Genomic DNA, 20,922 nt, shown 5'->3' with positions numbered 1-20,922 from the left:
TGTATATATTTTTCAATATTATATATATTTTTCAGTTTCAAATATATATATATTTTTCAATATTATATATTTTTCAAACAGTTTCAAATATATTTTTTCAATATTATATATATATAGTTCAAACAGTTTCAAATATATATTTCTTTTCTTTTCTTTTTTTTTTTTTTTAAGGGGGGAAAACACCTTAAAAGTTCTGTTAGTATTTAAAAGGGAAAACACATGCATTTCCTATTCATTTTCAGCTGCTGGTAGCTAAAGAGGTTCTGCATCCCCCCCCCGCCCCCCTCCGGCCCTGCAGCCGGCGCCTGCGCTCGTAAAGCAGGAATCCGGTCATACTTTGGTAAATGAATCCCTATCGCCCTGGAACCGTCAGCCTCGGAACAGATGTCAGAAAGTAAAGATTGGCTGCTTCCAGAGCAGGGCGGCTGCCAACTCTCGCGAGCTTTGTCAGGGGGAGTGGATCGCAATGTCAGGGCAGCCCACTTTGCAGGCTGGAGCCGCAGCTGCAAACCGCGTCTCCCGAAGTATTGCGCGCTCGCCGCTCCTTGCAAACTTCAGCGCCGTGTTGCCGCGCGTCAGGTAAGCTGCCGGTGTCCAGGGGCACCTTGCGGCGAGGCTCACCCCGCAGCAGGAGCGTCAGCCCTGCACTTGTTTGCTGTGCCCCCTGGGTGCTCCGCGGAGCACGGTTATTGCAAGTGGGACAGATGCAGCAAGCGAGCGGACACCTGCATCCCATCTGCCCATTATTCAAGGAACCTAAACGGAGTCCATTTGCCTGCGGAGGAAATAGCGAAATGTATTCAACTTTGCGCAAAGGACCGTAGTAGCACTTGTGGAATCCCTGGGATGTGTGTTCTGAGCGCCCTCCCTGCGCGAGGACACTTCTGTGCTGTGCTTTAGCCTTAAATGCATGATGCAGGGAATCTCTCCTGAAAAGAGTGACAAAAGTGGTCCCTGGCCAGTCTTACTCTATTTTTTTTTTTCCTTTTTTCTTTTTTTTTTTTCTTTAAGTGGCATGAAAGAATAGTTCTCTTACTGTCTGGCTTGACACTGTACTTAATCATCATTTTGTCATCTGAAACTTTAACAGTATCATTGGCAAAGAATGAGGTCTAGGTTTCTTATATCTAAAAGAAAATTCCGTTTCTTAATTTGGTTTGCAAACTTTTCTCCCTGTGTCCTGTGTGTCCTTTAAGAAAAAGAAAATTTGCATTTAAAGTATAGCAATATATTGTGAATTTGCTACTATTTCTGTTATTATAGAAACAACTAGCAAATTTAGATTTTTCTGCTCATCCTACAGTCTTGTAAATCTGCCTTTGTTTTAGTGACATCAGTTCTTGTTTAATCAGAGGATTAAGCATTGAATATAAAATGTGTGAATGATTAAATTAAACTGAAATGTGACCCAAATTATTCCATGGTTTAGGATCTCTATTTATAATTTATTTTTTATTTCAAAAGTAGGCCTTCCAAATTTTTATAAATATATTACACAATAATAAACTCAGCGAGGAGTTACCATCACTAGTCTGTCTATGCCTTCCATAATAAAAACTATCTCGTACTTATGAGAAGCATAATTGTATTTCACTTATGTAAATACTTATTAGGGGATGAGCATGAGTTTTTGAAGAGTGACTTTAAATGAAAATCTTTAGAATTCTCTGTGAATTTGAAATAACATCACCTTTGAATGACAAATAAAATTGCTCATTGGATTAGCAAAGTTGTTTCAGTATCCTAGATCTATTTTTATTCTTGTTTATTTTTAATGACCTGCTTCTTTAACTGTAAGAAAATGTCTGAGACCCACATTTCACTTTATTTTTTCACTTTTTAAAAATATAAACTAATAATGTCTTGGCAAGTCACATCTTGTTTATAAATTTAGTTTCTGCTTTGAGTCGTTTTTTGATAATAATTAATAATAACATATTTAAATTAATGCTTTCATGCCAAAATCTGCTCATTCTTAGAGACACTGCAGGTTGTTAGAGGATCGTAATTGAATAGACATCAATCAAACACCAGATTCAACTTTCAAAGACCCAAGATATCTCTCTAATAGTAAATGTTTGAATTACTTCAACGATCTTCTTCCTGATTGAGGGCAGATTCGGATCTTAATGCTTCTCATACCTAATATAGTGTCTTATATCTGTACACATTCTCTCAGTGCCTAGGGTATCCGAAGGATCCCTGAAAGACAGTGCTATAGTCTATTTATAAACAGACTTCCTTAGTTCCCCACTTCAGATAGCCTACAACAAAATAAGCTTTTTAGATTTGGTATAAAGGCTTAGTTGTTTTATTTTGACCAAATACATTTATAGGCGCTTGTTCTAGATCATATTATCTAGATGGCTCTTGCCCCACTATTTTAAGAAGGCTTATTTTTATATAGAAATGAATCTTATAACTTTAAAAAAAAAAACAGGAAAATTACACTCGGAGAAAACTATTATCAATATTTGCTTGACCATCTTTTAAGAAGTCCTTGGGTGGCCAATAATTTTGAAAAGGTAGTTGATAATTAGCTATGGCAAATAAGTAGCTCTATCAATCATTTTATTACATCCATATCTTAGGGCATAACATGTATTTCTTCAAATTGATACTACTTTCAAAATTAATTCAAAAATGAAAAAATAATGGGTTTTTTTTGCATTTTTTTAATTTTCAAAGTTACATTGTTAAAAGTTTGGAATATTTTCCAAAAATTGCCAGTAGATTTTGATATCCTGAAGCACTTGACAAGCTTGGGATACCGTAGTCTTCATTATCTTCCAGGTTTTTCCCTCTTCCCACTCCCTTCATTCATTTTCTTTTGCAATTCCAAAGGAGAACTCCTGCCTGTCTTTCAAAAACTATGGCAGTAAGTGAATTAAATTCCAATACTCGCTTGTAGTTGGTATGGAAAATTTCCCCATTCTTTACGATAAATGGATTATATATTACTGAAGTTTAAATTGTTTATTTAATGTGACATTATTCAACTTGCACCAGAATTTATTGAAGACAAATGAAGTTTTAGTTAATGTTTTAATTATTAATAAAGATTTGGATATATAGGTTAATTATATTTTCTCAGTCTCCTTTATTCCTCCTTTGATTATTTAATCATGTGATAACACATACTAAAAACATGAAGCAACCTGTTAAAATAGAGAATACTGGATTATGAAAAGGACAACATAATGCTTATTTAAATAAGGGCTGCAGCTAACTATGAAAATATTAGCCTACACTAACCTAGCAATGTGGACATGCATATTTTCATGTTAAAGTCTAAACTGAATAATATGATATATAAGCGCTCCAACAGGTAGCATGGTGGCGAGTTGGAATTATATTGCCATTCTTACAGTGTATACATGCTTACAATGATTTTTTTGAATGTTACTAATTACATTATTTGTGAGCTGATGACTCACAGATCATCCTTGAGAAAGCAAGCTAATTACTTGCCTAAATCATACAGTATAACGTTAACATCTATTCAGCACAAACATAAATAAAAACATACAAGACGCAGCTATGTAAATCAAGCTAAGTGACATGGAATGATACTATAACCTTTTAAGTGTTATAGTAGATATTTTTTTAATATTCAAGGAAAAGTATTGCATTTATTAATTACATACAAAACCAAAATGTTTTGGTAGTATATCATACTTGCTGTGCAATATAATTATTAAAGTATACAACAAACATTTGAAAATTATCAGAGACCAAAATCACATAGCATTAAGTGTTTGGTTTATAAAGGTAAAATAATGTTTATATAAAACCAAGAAAAAAAAACAGACAATCTTTACACTCAGAAGAACATTGCTTGAGCGGGGCCACAGGGAGGAATGAATACAACCAGACATGCTGCAATGAATCTGTTGAAATGTAGGTTAGAGTTAACCCGATCTGTGTCTTAATTCCTATTTTCTTTGCAAAGCAGATTTTTAAAAAAGAAAAAAAAATCCATTGCTGCACTTTTTTCTTCAAATGTCCCCTTCATCTATTTAAGAGAAAGGGTTTAGAAATTATCAGAAGGAATTAAAAAGTAAGACTGCGGTTGGTATGCCTCTAAAACTCCTGAACTGTCAGAAATATAAAACTTCAGTAGTAAGTGCTAAGTCTACCAGAAGCTTCACATTATTACTACATTATCACAATGTTATGATACCATATATTATAGTTATCATAATTTATCATAAATATTATAGCATATCATAATAGTATAGAAATCATAAATATAAGAGTGCAGAAATAGTATTAAAGTATTATATACTTCAATAACATTTTAATGGTCTTTACAGGTTCAGTTGTATCAAAATTGAGAGCATAAAATAATCACTGTTTTTTAAAAAACTTATTAGCTTAATAATCATTATAGATAGACCTATATGTGTATATATATGCATAAATATATAAACATTGATAGAATTAAATCTAGATATATAGATATATAAACAGAAACAGAGGTAGAGATATCTGTAAGTACACTAACAAAATACTGTACACAGTTGATCAATTTATCCAGATCTTTTGGGAGCTCAAAACATACTTGCTGATCACTAGCTATACCATTAGCAGTGGCAAATGAGGTTGATTTAACATGTGAGAATCCTAATCCTGTGACAGTTTTCAGGATAATACTTTATTTTTTCTACCTTCTGAGACAACCTAAATTAAAAAAAAAAAAAAACCCACTAAAACAAATTCTCAAAACTCACAGGATTAGCTTCTTAGGCACATAGATGTATTTACAATTACAGTATGAAAAAATAATACAGGGATCCCTGGGTGGCGCAGCGGTTTGGCGCCTGCCTTTGGCCCAGGGCGCGATCCTGGAGACCCGGGATCGAATCCCACATCAGGCTCCCGGTGCATGGAGCCTGCTTCTCCCTCTGCCTATGTCTCTGCCTCTCTCTCTCTCTCTGTGTGACTATCATAAATAAATTTTAAAAATAATAATAATAATACAGAAAAGGTTGTGTACATTTGCGGACCTTTGCTATTATTGTGTGGAGGAGAATCGGTGTTTGTATTTGACTGTTTCAATCAGGTTTTATTCCAGTTATATAAAGATGTTAGTTCTTTAAAATAATATGGGCATTACATTTCTGTGCCCCTCTGTGTCGTGTGAAGTTTCAGAATCTGATTTTTTAAGTGTTACTAACTTTAAGGAAACTCGGTGTGCATTATGAATATTTTAGAAGATGGATTTATTTATTTGGGAGAGAGCAAGCACTAGTGCAAGTGGGGACAGGGGCCGATAAGGGAGAGGGAGCGTGGAGCCCCATGCTGCTAGATCACAGGACCCATGAAATCATGGCCTGAGCTGAAACCAAGAGTAGAATGCCCACCCCACTGAGCCACCCAGGCGCCCCACATTATGAATTTTTAATAAAACTGATTTCCACCAGCAATCTTTTCATATCATCAATAAATATTATTTAATAAAATGTCAAAGAGTTATGATTTGGTAGGTCTCCAAGATTCCTTTTTCTTCCTCTACTCTTCCCAGTAGTTCCTTAGCCTTAGTCCTCTTAATCTCACTTATTTTGTCCACTATCAAAACGCAAGTGATCTAACCATGTTGACACATTTAACCTCACCAGTCACATATACTTTAATCAATTAACAAATAACATTGAGTAATCCCTGAGTGTAAAATTCCTTCAAAGTATCTCCTCTCACACATCATATTATCAGCTGCTGCTTCTCTCCACTGACAGTATAATTCAGGTGGAGAAGGCTTTCTTTGTTACTCACTTTCAAAGAAATTGTCTGGTATATACCCGCAGCCCTCTCTTCCAGTTTCCCCCCATAGTTCTTTAAAGTGGTAGCAGATTTGTGGTAGCAGATATGTTAATTTTCACAGTTTTTAGGAGAAATGACAACTGCTGTATTTTTGTTGCTTAATATCCTATGAATAGATCATCCAAATTCTCTTCTGGGTTGTGTAGAGGAAGAAACCACGAAGCAAAAAGGACCACAGAAGGGACCATGGAAACAGAAAAAGCCAGTAACAGAAGTCTGGGGATCCTTAAAGGTTCTCCATTTACTTCACAATTCTGTCAAGAGCTGGGTGACCGTGAATAGCACCGCACACATTTCTGACAATACATGACCTTATGTTTCCTCCTCTAACTGAGGTAGAAATTATAACTGTCATAAGTTGTCTTCCACTTAATGCCCCTTTTGGCATGTCTGTGTACAGTAAAAAAAGTATAAATCTACATGCCTGGGACAAACTTCTGCTTTAAAATACTTAATCTTCCAAAAACTAAACTAAACTAAACTAAACTAAACTAAAATAAAATACCTAATCTTCCTTACAGAGACTTGATAATGAATCTTTCTAAAATGAAATAATTTCTACTTTTCCATTCCACTTATTTCTATTCTAAATTGAAAAGTGAAATATTTCCAAGCATTTTCTGTGTGTGTGTGTGTGTGTGTGTGTTTACAAAACCTGTTTCATACTAGCAGATTTATTAGTTTTCATAATTGGTAGGATTAATAAGAACTACTGTATTTGGGCTAATTATCATAAATAAAATATAACATTTGATGCATGAGGCTTTTAAAACTTCCTGATTACCTCTCTTTCAGAAATCAATATGCGGAGCAAGGGTACAATCCTAAGCATCCGACTTCTCTTGTGGTTTCTTCTGCTCTGGGTGCTTATCGGGAAGTCACACACCGAACAAGACATCGTAATTACAACCAAGAATGGAAAAGTCCGAGGGATGAACTTGCCGGTTCTTGGTGGCACAGTCACAGCCTTTCTTGGAATTCCCTACGCACAGCCACCTCTTGGTAGACTTCGATTCAAAAAGCCGCAATTCTTGACCAAATGGTCCGATATTTGGAATGCCACAAAATATGCAAATTCTTGCTATCAGAACACAGATCAAAGTTTCCCAGGTTTCCCTGGATCAGAGATGTGGAACCCAAACACTGATCTCAGCGAAGACTGTTTATATCTGAATGTGTGGATTCCAACACCTAAACCAAAAAACGCCACTGTAATGATATGGATCTATGGTGGTGGTTTTCAAACAGGAACATCATCTTTACCTGTTTATGATGGCAAATTTCTGGCTCGGGTTGAAAGAGTTATTGTCGTCTCAATGAACTATAGGGTGGGGGCCCTAGGATTCTTAGCTTTACCAGGAAATCCCGAGGCCCCAGGGAACCTGGGCTTATTTGACCAACAACTGGCACTTCAGTGGGTGCAAAAGAACATAGCAGCCTTTGGTGGAAATCCTAAAAGTGTAACTCTCTTTGGAGAAAGTGCAGGGGCAGGTTCAGTTGGCCTTCATCTACTTTCTCCTCGAAGCCAACCATTGTTTACCAGAGCCATTCTGCAAAGTGGATCCTCTAATGCCCCTTGGGCAGTAATGTCTCTTGAAGAAGCCAGGAACAGAACGTTGACCTTGGCTAAATTTATTGGTTGCTCTAGAGAAAATGAGACGGAGATAATCAAATGCCTTCGAAACAAAGATCCCCAGGAAATTCTACTGAATGAAGTATTGGTTGTCCCCTCTGATACTCTTTTGTCTGTAAACTTTGGTCCAATTGTGGATGGGGATTTTCTCACTGACATGCCCGACACACTACTCCAACTTGGACAGTTCAAAAAAGCCCAGATCTTGGTGGGTGTTAACAAAGATGAAGGGACAGCATTTTTAGTATATCGTGCTCCTGGTTTCAGCAAAGATAACGACAGCATCATAACTAGAAAAGAATTTCAAGAAGGCTTAAAAATGTATTTTCCAGGAGTGAGTGAATTTGGAAGGGAATCGATCCTTTTTTATTATGTAGACTTGTTAGATGATCAGAGGGATGAAAAGTACCGTGACGCATTGGATGATGTTCTTGGCGATTACAATATCATATGCCCTGCCTTGGAGTTCACCAAAAAGTTCTCAGAATTGGGAAATAATGCCTTTTTCTACTATTTTGAACACCGATCCTCCCAACTTCCTTGGCCAGAATGGATGGGAGTGATGCATGGTTATGAAATTGAATTTGTCTTTGGTTTACCTCTGGAAAGAAGAGCTAATTACACAAAAGCTGAGGAAATTTTGAGTAGATCCATAATGAAATACTGGGCAACTTTTGCAAAATATGGGTAAGTGCTGATTTTTTGTAATTGTTCTTGTTTGATTTTTATTTGGTTTTGCTTAGCTCGGCTTGCTCTCTGGTATAGACTTCATTAAAGGCACAGAAATGTTTTATTATTTTATTTTATTATTTTATTATTTATTCTTTTTTGTACCATAGGCTACTTTGGGGTTTTATTAATATAATGAATTTCAATTTCTCGCATCAAGGTGCTAAAAGAAATCAGCGAAGAACTACTATGAAAAATATTTTCTGATATCATTTCCAAAGGACTGCAAAGTACTTTTGCAATATTAGCCAAAGTTTATATGCTAATAGATGTTTACCTTGAAAACTAAAGTTATTATGACCACACTTTTTAACTTGAAAGTTTATAGAGTTTCCAGTTTAGGGAGGAGTAGGAATATGTCTTCTTTCATGCTCATAAGCAGATATAGTGGTAACCGATAGGTAGAAAAACATATTGTCATTCAGGAAAATCAAAGCACAGGATGGTGGTGGAGTTGGCCCTCAGATTACATCAAATACAAATGCAGAATTCAGCATTTTATTGATTTTTCCCCTAATAGGTTTGTTCAGAGCTTTCAGGTGATGTGTATTGGACAGGAGAAGCTACGAGTGTTCTCGCATTAGCTAAGCTGCCTCCCACCTGAACAGCTATATGGCCGACATTAGATAATCAGAAGTATGTTAGAAGAAACTATTTTTCTTCATATGTCACAAATATTGTGATATTATGTCCCCAGGAGTCAGAAGAAAATAATCTGTTCAAATATATTTTCTAAATTGTATCTCTTAAATATACAAATGCATGGTATAGAAAATAAGGATTTTTTTTGTAACCCCCAAAATAATTTTATGCATTGGGATAATTTGTATCAGTGAGAAAAACAAAAGAAAGAGAAGTTCAGACATCTGTTTTCAAAAGGAGTCCTGACAGAAACTCACAACTTGATAGATGCTTTAATCCAATCTGTCATATTATCTTTTATAATTGAAAAGAATGTTGATAGTGATATTATTGCTTTCTGGTTTTCTCTTCCAACCTCCATTTGAAATTCATTATCTCTTCGTGTCACTATATAAATCTTCTACAAAGTACTTGTATGATATAATTCTTCTCAAACGTTTTTTAGTGCTTATCCACTGCGTCTAAACCGAAAATTCTTTTGTCTGTCATTAAGAGACCTCTATAATCTTACTGCGGCTCAGATTCCCCAACAGTACCTGGCTTCCAATGATCTCATGAATGCCAGACTGTAAGCTTAATATACCTTGGAGCCTGCTCTTGCTCTGCACCCTGCTTAGAACATGTTCCCCTCTCCCTTTTAATGACACAAGTCCTGCTTTTTTTGAGGTCCTGAGCACCCACGTGTGTCGCCAAGTGTATCTTTAATTCCTAGAGTGGTAATTGCTTTGGACCTCTTTTTCCTTCTCAACAGAAGTTATTGACTGTAACTTGTCTCTGTGTGTTTTCTCATTGTATGCTGAGCCTCCCAGACTATAATGAAGTAGCTTCTGAAAAGAGAAACTGGTTTTACTGGAAACTCATGGAAGTACTGGCATAGGCATATGACAAATTTATCAGACATCTGGTTATCAAATGATTGAACAAAAACAAGTAAAGGCTAGAATGAGCAAAAATGTACCTATGTTCAAGATATGCAGACTATTAATTTATCTGTAGTTGTGCAATATCTTATGACTTCTCCACATCAGCTTCAATTTCTGCTAAAGAAGGATCATCATTTCTAGAGCAGCGGTAGAGTTATTTCTATCTCATTTTGTTCTCACCCTAAAGGCTAGATCTATATTAAATCATTTTAATATGTTTTAAATTCTTTCTTACGATTCTAGATATTATAAAGAATTTAAGGAGATATGTTTCTTAAAATTATTGATGCTTGTAATTTTTAAAAGACTTTAAATTTTACATGTCTTTGAAGACAGTCTTTGACACTTAGTAGAATAGATTGTCTAACCCTAATCTACTTCTGTGATTAACATATTTTCGTGGGAAATACATGGAGGTTGACATATTTCAATTATAATGATAAATTCATATAAATAAGATTATAAACCATAAAGATTAGGGGAAATTTTTTAAAGCAGTTTAGTTATCACAAGAGGTCATTTTAGTTGGGAAGTTTCTTTACAGTCCATATTTGCATACTCAACAGAAATAATAATACTTCTTATGTGTTGAGAGTTGATGGCAAACATGATGTTAATCTCCTGGTATACATTTACTGTCTTCAAAGCACAACTGTGAATAAAAATAGAAGCTTAGAATGGTCAAGTAAACTCCAGTGGAAGCAAAGGTGGTAAATGTACAGTTTGTAAATCCATCCACATCTATCTGACCACAAAAGTGATATATTCTGACTCTGTGGTTTTCAATGCAGGGAGATTAATCCCCTAGCCCCCCACCTTCCCACCCTGGGAACATGCAATGATGTCTGGAGCTGGATTTGAGTGTCACAACGGAGAGTGAGGCTGATCCTAGCAAGGTAGAGTCCAGGGATGCTCCTACACCTCCTCAAAACACAAAATAGCCCCCACACCAACAAAAAATTATTCATTCCAAATGTTAGTAATACCAAGCTTGAGAAACTGCAGGTTTCGGCTTCTTCATAAGCCCAAAATGACACATTAAGAAAGTGAAAAAGCAGAACTAGGATCTGTAATAAATTACTCAGGAAAACGAGTTTTCAAGTTCATGGTTCATAAAATGTTTTAGCAAATTCTCCTTCTTAAATACTGTCTAGTATGCATTGTGGTATTTGTTGTAATTAAATTCAAAATAAGGGGTGCCTGGGTGGCTCAGTTGGTTGAGTGTCTGAATCTTGGCCTCAGCTCGGGTCTTGGCCTTAAGGTCATTAGTTCAAACCCCTCCTGTTGGGCTCCACACTGGGAGTGGAGCCTACTTTAAAAAAAATTTTAATTCAAAATAATTTTGAATTTTTCTTGGTGATTTTTATTATTTTGCCAATGGCTCCTTTAGTAAATTGTTATTCAACTCCCAATTATTTGGATAATTTCTAGATATTTTGTTGTTGATTTCTAAATTAATTCCATTTTAGTAATAGGCAATACTCTAAGATTTTCATCATTGAAATGTATTAAAAACTATTTAATAACCCAGAATATGAGCTATATTGGTGATTATTTTATGTGTTCTTCCATTACCTGGTATGGTGTGTTCTGTAAATTTATTAGTTGATGGTCACTCAGGTCTTCTGATATTCTCCCTAATATTTTTGTTTCAAATACTGAGAGAGAGGTATTGACATCTTCAACTGTAATTGTGGTATTAATCATTTATCCATTTGGCTCTGCTAATTTCTTTTAATATTTTCAATCTATGGTATTAATTTTAAATCCATGCTATTAATTTCCATGCATATTTAGGATTATTCAGTCCTGATTATTTTTATCATTATGAAATGTCTCTTTTCATCCCAAAGTTGACTTTGTGTAATATCAAGATAGACATGCTAAGTTTCCCATACTTGTGTTTACATATTTTATCCCACTTGTATTTTTAAAGAAATCTTCCTTACAGTTGAGTTGGTATGATTAATTCACTTCATATTTAATGTATTTTTCAATATGATTTTAAGTATATCATCTTGTTTTTTTTAATTCATTTTTCCTGTTGCTCCTTTGCAGCTTTCTTTTTTTTGCATTAATTAAAATGTTTTTTATTATTCCATTTTATTTGTATAAAGACATTTTAATTTGCCCTTAATATTTTTTTCCAGTGGCTGCTTAGGGCTAGCAATTGTTTAACTTGTGAAGTCAACCTAGAGTTAATACTGAAACATTTTGCATTTTGCTACTGGCATTTCCCACTTTCTTCACAATTCTCGTTTCCCATTTTCCCTGTCCCCCTTACTACTTCACAAATGCAAGAAACTAAAAATACTGTTCCATGTATTCTCAATGTTTTTTGTATTGCTGTCGTATGTTTAGGCAATGTGTAATATAAAATCTCTCTTAATATATTACTTGCTTTAAACCATCAGTTATAGGATGCCTAGGTGGCTCAGCAGGTAAAGCGTCTGCCTTCAGCTTAGGGTGTGATCCTAGAGTCCCAGGATCGAGTCCCACATTGGGCTCCCTGCATGGAGCCTGCTTCTCCCTCTGCCTGTGTCTCTGTCTCTCTCTCTCTCTCCTCTCTCTCTCCTCTCTTTCTTTGTATATCATGAATAAATAAAATCTTTTTGAAAAATTTTTAAAAATGAACCATCAGTTATATTTGTGTAAATTAATAAAAGAAAAAATGGTCTATGTACCCATAGGATTGCCATTTCTAACCTTTATTCTTACCTATGGATTCCAGTTATCATGTGTTATCCTTCCCTTCATGTTGAGGAACAAACATTCTTTAGGATTGCTCATTGTGTAGGTTGGCTAGTTACAGATTCATCACTTTCCCTTATCTGGAAATGCTTTTTTTTTTTTTTTTTACCTCCATTGAAGGATATTTTTTAAGAATATAGAATTCTGAGTTGATTTTTTTCTTTTCCATTATCTTCTTGTCTCTCTAGTACTGATGCAAAGTGAGCTTTTATTCATATGACTTTCCCCCTGTATGCAATATCTTTTTTTTTCTCACCCCTTTGGGTTGATTTTAAATTTTTCTCTTTATCTTGAATTTTCAAAATTTTGTCCATGACATTTCCAAGTGTAATTTTTTTTCGGTCTGGGGTTCACTTAGATTCTTCTTGTTGATTTTTAATGTCATATTTGAGATATTTTGGGTCAACATTTCATTGAATATTCTTTCTGCCTCTTTCCCATTCTCATCTCCTTCTAAAATTCCAATTATATGTATACTACGTTGTTTAAAATTTCATAGGTCACTAAATTTCTGTTCCCATTTCTTCAGTTTTGCTTCTGTTTTTCAAATTAATACTCTTAATTGATTTCTCTGCAAGCTCACTACCCTTCTAATCTTCTCCAATTTGTGGCTGAAACTATCCAATGAATTCTTTATTTAATTTTAGTTTTCAGGTAAAAATTTCTCTTTTTTAAAAATAATTTCATTTATTTGCCAAGAGTCCTTTCCTGTCTCCCGTTTAAAAAGATATTATTTTTTTAAGTTCTTGAATATATTTAAAATAGCTTTAAATTTTTGTTTGCTCATCGAATATCTTGTTCATAGATTCAGTTTCCATTTTCCTATTTCTTTGCATGGTTAGTAATTTTTGGATTTATACTGGACTTTTGGATTATACGCAGCAAAAATCCCTATATTATTGTATCATTTTCTGAAGAATGTATGCTTGCATTTGAGAATGTTTTTCTATTTTACCAGGCCATTCAATTAAAGGATGTGTGTAGGTTTGAGTTTGTCTCAAATGTGTAACAGGCATGTTTTTATATTTTGTTAGAGTGGATCCAGAGGAGGTCCAAGATATATATAGATCCTCTAACTTGGCAGAACTTAAACTCAAAAGTCGTCTTCACTGAGGGTATGGCAAGTACTTGGTTTAAGGGTCTGCTAGGATGGGGTAGCCTAGGTCTTACTGTGTTCCTTACTTCTAAGGCTTGGCCCTCCATCCAGGTGGACACTGAGTATTGAAGAGGTATTAGTGAGATATAAATGAATGCTGACAACATTATGATAGTTATTCGCTCTCCAACTTTCCCCATCTCTCTTCTGCTCTCAACCCTGCAGCATCTTCTCTGATCAGCCTCTTTAGACTCTCTCCCTGTATATATTCAGCCCAGGACTCAGCCAAAGATCTGTAGGGAATCCCTGCAGAGACTTTGAGCCTCACTCCTTCTTTTTCTGAAGTCCTGCCCCACAGACTCCAGCTTCTGTATCTAGGAGCTCTTATTTCTGTGTCTTGACCTCGCTGGAGCTACTCTACTGCTTAGGTTCAAGCTCCCTGCATCTTGGACAAGAAATTCTCCTTATGTGAGTAACGAGGGTAAACATGGGCTCACTTTGGATTTCCCTGCTCTCAAATAACACAGACTTGTGCTGCCTGTTATCCAGTTCCTGAAACCCACTGCCTTGTGTTTTTGTTTTGTTTTTGTCTACTTTTATAATCGTTTATGGTGGGAAAGCTATTCCAGTTCAAACCACTTCATCATAGATGAACATAAAGGCCCGAACTCCCCACGTTTGCATTTTAAGGAAATCTTAACCTTTATATTTCTCATTCAGTTATATGAAAATCCTTTTCTGCAGTTACTTTAGAATATCATATTAGTTTCCAGGACATATAAAAGCCTTTTTAGTTTGACTTCTTGGCAAAAGTAAGAGAATGTTATTCTGTGGTAGCACTAAATTGTAATCAAATTTAGTATTTTTAGTTGTAGTGTTTTAAATTCCTTATAAAACAGAAGCCAAAATATCATGTAAGCTTTTGCTAGTTGTAATTACCACCTGTATGTACTTTGCTTACTCCTGCTTTTCCCTCAATCCCATCTTTGAAAATGAATTTAAAACCTTACCCAAATAGCACACAGGTCCGTATATGCATTACATCCAATACTCTATACTAATATATGTTGAAATATAAATTCACATATATATCCATCAATCATTCATCCAAGCAATAACTTGATGGCCAAGAAACTAGATTAAGCAAAACTTAATGACATCCATTCAGCACTATTCCAATTATACAGGAAATTGGTGAAATCAAACTTGATTTATCAGAGAAACCAGAGCAGCTAAAGAAAGTAAATAGCCAAAATATAATTAGTAGCAGAATGTAAGATAGTGGAGGATCATTGTGCCAGGACCTTTCCAGTTGCTTCTTACTATTTCAGATCATCTTTTGTTTACTCTGTCCTCTCCAGGTGCTGTATTCAGAGCTCCTCCCGTGTACAGCTTCAAGGGGAGCCATTCACGGCCTAGTTACACAGGTGTCCCAATTGTATGGGACAGCTCTGATGGGTCCAGTGTTAATCTTCCTACAGATCTTATGTTTATATCACCTTAGTTACTTAAAACTCCCTACTGTTTTTCCCTTTCTGCAAAATGGTGCTATAAATATATCCCTCTTACTGACATATTTAAATATTACCTAATTATTTACAGTTAATTGCATTCCTCCCTGCCATTAAAAAAAAATTATTTTTCCCCTTCCAGGCACAAACCACTTCAATCTATTCTTATCTAAGATCAAACTTGCCTTTCCCCAAAAAATGTACAATTGTTTGACTTCCCAGATCCACGTTTTCAAATAAATAAAATTTAGGCAGTTAACTCGCTTCTGTTTGTTTGGAAATAATCCATGTATTCAGAATCCCTCTAAAGTGCTTAACATTTCCTAACATATATATATATATATATATATATATATATATATATATATATATATATTTTTTTTTTTTTTTTTTTGGCCAGAAATAAATGTTATGGCACACTTTTCTTTTGTCCTATTTTGACCTCATGAAACCAAAAAAGACTACTTGACAAAGTATTTGTAACTTGACTGCATCTTATCTGTTGCTACTCTCATGTATTTTATTTATTTATTTATTCCTTTGCACTGGAAGAAACCTTATCACAGATGGAGCAATTATTAAGTGGAAATAAAAATTCACTACTAAACACTTGGTTGCATGATTCACCAATCTATTAAAAAAATAAGAACAGTTCCTGATTTCTGTACTGGGGAGTAGGTGTGATTAAATTAAAAGCTAAGCCATAATTTCTTAGTGCACAAGACTTTTTTCAATAATTGAGACAATTTAAAAATAGGCATGCTTCCATGTACTAAATTGTAATTATAATGATTACAAATTTCAGATTTGCCAGATTTCTAATGTAATGACCTTTGTTTCTGATTTCGAATATATATATACACACACACACACACACACACACACACATTAGGGATGGGTACTTCATATACATGGCTATAACTTCACTATACTAGTAGAATGCACATGATAATAATGTATTTTCTACTATTCGTAATGTGAAGTGGATTTAATAATAGTAGGGTTTAATAGGTAGGATTCTATCTTATTTACTTATATTTGACACAGGAAATAAAGTGATTGAAAAAACAATATTTCAACCCCCCTTATTTTTCAGGTGACTGTATTTTCTTAGTGTGTGTTTTTTTTTTTTTTACCTCCTGCCATCATTTTGTTTTCAAAAGATAATAGAAAAACTGAGGAAAATCAGAGAAAGCATAAGTAGAGAACCAGTGCTACTTCTTTCTAAATCTCAGTGTAGGAATTAATATGTGTCCCTACTGGTTATGTAAAGTTTGTGTGAATCCCTTCACCAAAAAAATAATTTTCAAATTGCACTTGGAATTATTTTTATTTTCTGTTCCAGCTGAACCAAATATATAGTCTAGGACTTCATTACAACACGTTTCTTAACAAGCGTTGCCTTGAGTATAGCAAAAGGATAGCAGTTGTGTTAATGTGAATGATACCATTACACTGGTAAGGTATGAAGTATATAGGTTCTATTATTAGAATGAAAAAATGCTGAGATGATGACGCTGTCTAAGATTTCAGATGAGAAGAGTGTGGTCCATAGAAGAAAAGTGAATTGGAGCTAATAGGTGACAGAACAAAGATTAACTATGACTCAAGACTATTAGCTTTCATTTCCTTGTATTATCCATTCACCAGGCTGCCTTCACCATGAATTATTGAAAGCAGTCATTAAACAGCCTTGGGAAATGCATTTGGTTGCAAACTAATAATTTTAACATGTTAGCATGCTGATACCTGCCTGGTTAATGCTACAGGGGTAAGGGCAGAGAACAGACTAAAATTAGACATCATGAGATGTAGAGACACGTTTAAGTTTGTCAAAGACTGTCATCTGGCCATCTAGTGCAATTATTATCAGGCTTATAATTAGATTTTCTGACAGATAATAGTTCATGTGGTTTCCGGAGTGAAGAAAAAAATCCGTACCCTCTGATTCTGTAATTATTTGTGGTACATTATCATAATTAACCTAACTGAAACATTTTGATGACTTTGCAAAAGGGTCAGGGTTCCAATCCCCTTGGATTTGTTTTATTGCTATCATGACAGCATCAGTGTTCTTTCACTTCAAATTCTGCCCCCCTTCAGGAATTTAGGTGAGAAATTACCCAGTAAGGAATAAAACAATGAATAGGAGGTGCAGTGTTCCTGTAAAGTACCCTGAGTTTAACAGAAAGAATATAAATGTAGGTTAAAAAAAATGTGCATACATTAGTGCAACCTATTTGAAAAGGAGGAATTACATTATGGGACAGTTTGAAGTGTACATGAGATCACTTGCAAAACCACTTCAGGATGCAGCAATATTTTACCCTTCATGACAGTGGAACGAGAAGGAGAAACCAGATGCCCCCAAGGGGCTGCATCTATGAAGCAGCTATAAAAGTAAAATACATCTGACTGTTTTTGAAATACTTCAGTACAGTAAAATAGGGGAAAACTCTTGCTTTTATAGTATAAAGGGGCTCATTAAAAAATGGAAAAATCACATTAATCGGATCCATTTACTTGGAAATAACGATGTGATTTGTTCTGTATGTTTTTCCAAATGTTTTCTGTATTTGGAAAAAATAATATTCAGTGAACTTGTAAATCTGAAGTTGATTCTGAAATTAGAATGAATCACTTATTTTTTTTTTAAAAATTAAAGTCATTATTTCAGTAACATACAAATGCAATACTTCAAAAGGGCTTCAGATACAATAATATGTCATATTTCACTAGGTAACAAAATGCTGTAGCCGAAATGTGATTTTAAATATTTTACTGTATATAATACTATTTTTCTGACTGTTTCACCATCAGATATAACTAAAATGTGTTTAGTCAAACTTATGAGTTCCAAGGAACCATTCTTGCTCCAATTTTCCTTCCTTGTCAATAACACTCAAGATATGAATGCTAAAAAGCATAACTTTACCCTATCTTTATTTTTTATATGTTAATATTTTGCCTACACTCCTTCATATTGGATGACAGTTCCTATTAACCTGGTAGGATAATCTGTAGATTTATTGTGAGTGACATGTCAGTGTTTACTTGTCCGTAGCCTCTGTTATATAATAGCAATTGAGTCTTTTTCTTACACAAATAACATTATTTTTGGTGTATCCGTCCCTAAGGATCGATACCCAAGTAATTGTTTTTATGACTAGAGTTAAAATATTAACTACAAAGATATATTTTATCTGATAAACCAGTACAAACCAACATAACAGCCCAATGATGTCACAAGTGTTTGGATTCCATGTTTTGTTTAAAAGCCATAATTCAAATCATGCTTTGACTGGTTTCATAATGTTTCTGGAGGTATGAAAATTAGACATTTCATAAAACTCCTTGATATAAAAATCTACATTTCTTATAAAGTTGGAAGAATAATAGAGCAGTCAAAATAAATACATTTGTTGATTAAGTTCTCTGTCTTATGCGAGCATGGTTTGTGGTGGCCCAAAACGATTCCAATAGTAACGTCAAAGGTCACTGATCATAGATCACCATAAAAAAATATAATAATAGTGAAAAAAAGTTGCCATATAGTGAGAATTACCAAAATGTGACAAGAGAGACACAAAGTGACCAAATGCTATTGGAAAAAATATGCCAGTAGCCTTGCTCGAGGCAGGGTTGCCACAAACCTTCAACTGTAAAAATTGCAGCATCTGTGAAGGCCAATATAGAGAAGTGTAATAAAACAAGATATGCCTGTGCTGGGAAGGAAGATTTGGTAGGACTTGCTAATAGATTGGATGTGGGATATGAGGGAATAAGGGATGGCAAGGATGCCGCAAAGTGTCTGACCCAAGCCACCAGAGGTACCATTTTCTGAGAGAGAGATGCCTCTGGGAGGAGGTGGTGTGGATTTGGTAACCAGTAGTGGTATTTTAAACATTTTAAGTGCAGGGTGCCTATTTTATAGACTCTTGGAGCAATAAAATAGTAATTCTGACACTGCAGTCTAGAACTCAAGGGAAGGGTAGGGGTTAGAGATGTAAACCTGGTATCTAACAGCATGAGGATGGTACTTAAAGGCACAAGATAGGGCGACAGAGGTTGTGGACAGAGCAGATTTCTGAACACTGAGTTCGAAAGGCAACTGGGAGAACAAATTACCTCCCCAAGAGCAAGTGAGGTAAACATCCCAAGGCAGGGGTCATCTAAGTATCACATATAGAAGAAGTATAGTGAAAATGACATGAATCCATGTACAAAGCCCTGTGGGTTTGGAAACGTGGAAGTTATTGGTGGCAAAGACATGTGAGAGGCTTGTTCTGAAGTCGAAGCAGGGAAATCGAATTCAGTGATGTAGGGAAAAACAGAGGGCAGGAGCCTTTTGGACCGTGTCAACTTAAAATTAAGAGCCAGGGTGAGAGGGGCACTTGAGTGGCTCAGTGGTTGAGCATCTGCCTTTGGCTCAGGTTGTGATCCCAGGGTTTTGGGATCGAGTCCCGCATGGGGCTCCACACAGGGGGTCTGCTTCTCCCTCTGCTGTGTCTCTGCCTCTCTGTGTCTCTCATGAATAAATAAAGCTTAAAAAAAAAAAAAAGAAAGAAAAAAAGAGCCAGGATGAGAAGCAAAGGAGCATTTATTTGAGATCAAAGAATGGCAATTTGGGAAGCACACACTCAGGTGGAGACCCAAATAGTGTTTCAAATACAGATGAAACCAGGACAGTTATATGAGGAAAGAGAGGGAGGCAATCACAGGAGTTGAAGGAAAGGCAAACTTTTTTCTATGGGTGTTAACAAACTTTCTGTGGGTGTTAAGTCACAAACTACTCCGGGTTATCCATTAACAGATGCAGATTTTATCTTCTGAAAGTCCACAAGTCTCAGGCCTGTGACCAGGTATCTGTTGTCCCTCCTATTTTGAAACAACTGCCTTAAACACTTGCTTTTTGACTCAGTACAAAAGTTAGGGCCCAGTGCAAAGAAAGGCACTGAAGGCAGTTTCTCTGCAGTGGCTGCTCAGGCTCTATTTTAAAGTGGATCCGGTCATGTCCATTTTTTCCACAATCGTTTTTGCTTTTATATGGGCGATATGCAACATGTCTGTGTGCTGATGGGTCTCGTACAGTGAGTGATTAATGTGACTAATTTGGTTTTGCGTCAGCAGCAGCATCATCTACCTAATGGTATTCATGTATTTATTTTCTGTTTTAGAAAATAATGCATCTCCATATAAGGCAAACCACTTAGTTCCAAGTCAGGCTGTCGCTAACTTGGATTTTGCAGAGCACAAAGGAAGGGAACCAAGAGATGAGAATCAAAGAGAAAATAAACAAAACCCCCACCCAAATATTCTAAACATCAAAAAAAAAAAAAAAGCTATCATGAAATATTCCTTTGAGATTTATTCCACCAGAAAGGTGGTTATTTCATCATTTGGAATCTTTTGGTTTGTAATGTGCCCTAAATTCTAAGAGTCCTTCCTTTATTATTTTAAAATGAGAGACAAATCAGAGGCAGTTGTTTTCTGAGAGCTGAGGCAGAAAGCAAGCAACTTTGCAACAGTCTGAGAGATCATGGGAACAGGAAGAGAAGCAACTGGAGGGGGGGTGGGAGATAACCTCTAATGTGCTAGCTAGGAAGCAGGGGAGCAAGGTTCTTGTCCCTAGAAGTCCAAAAACGAATTTCCAGGATAGAGGAGAGTGAGTAGAGCATGGAGTTTTATTAAGCAAAGATACAAAAAAAGCTCTCAAGAATGAGAGGGATCACCAAAGGGTTTTTATGTCTGGCCTCTTATTAGAACCTTACCAGGAATTTCCCAGTGCTTAGGTCAGTGATCTGGAACCAGACA

At 35.5% G+C, this 20,922-nt stretch overlaps 1 protein-coding gene across 1 annotated transcript in view; it reads left to right on the top strand.

The window, feature by feature from the left end:
- The first annotated feature begins 429 nt into the window (after window positions 1–429).
- The window catches only part of BCHE (butyrylcholinesterase), a 58,920-nt gene continuing 38,427 nt past the window's right edge, over window positions 430–20,922 (top strand). Inside the window, exons 1-2 of the mRNA XM_077880198.1 lie at window positions 430–579; window positions 6,619–8,143. Coding sequence (XP_077736324.1) covers window positions 6,627–8,143 — 1,517 coding nt within the window. The 5' untranslated portion in view covers window positions 430–579; window positions 6,619–6,626. The remainder of the gene's footprint in view (window positions 580–6,618; window positions 8,144–20,922) is intronic.

The sequence above is a fragment of the Canis aureus genome, chromosome 31, assembly GCF_053574225.1.
Source record: "Canis aureus isolate CA01 chromosome 31, VMU_Caureus_v.1.0, whole genome shotgun sequence".
NCBI classification, from domain to species: Eukaryota; Metazoa; Chordata; class Mammalia; order Carnivora; family Canidae; genus Canis; species Canis aureus.
Note: the sequence above shows the minus strand (reverse complement) of the source record. Positions and strands in the feature narration are given on the sequence as shown.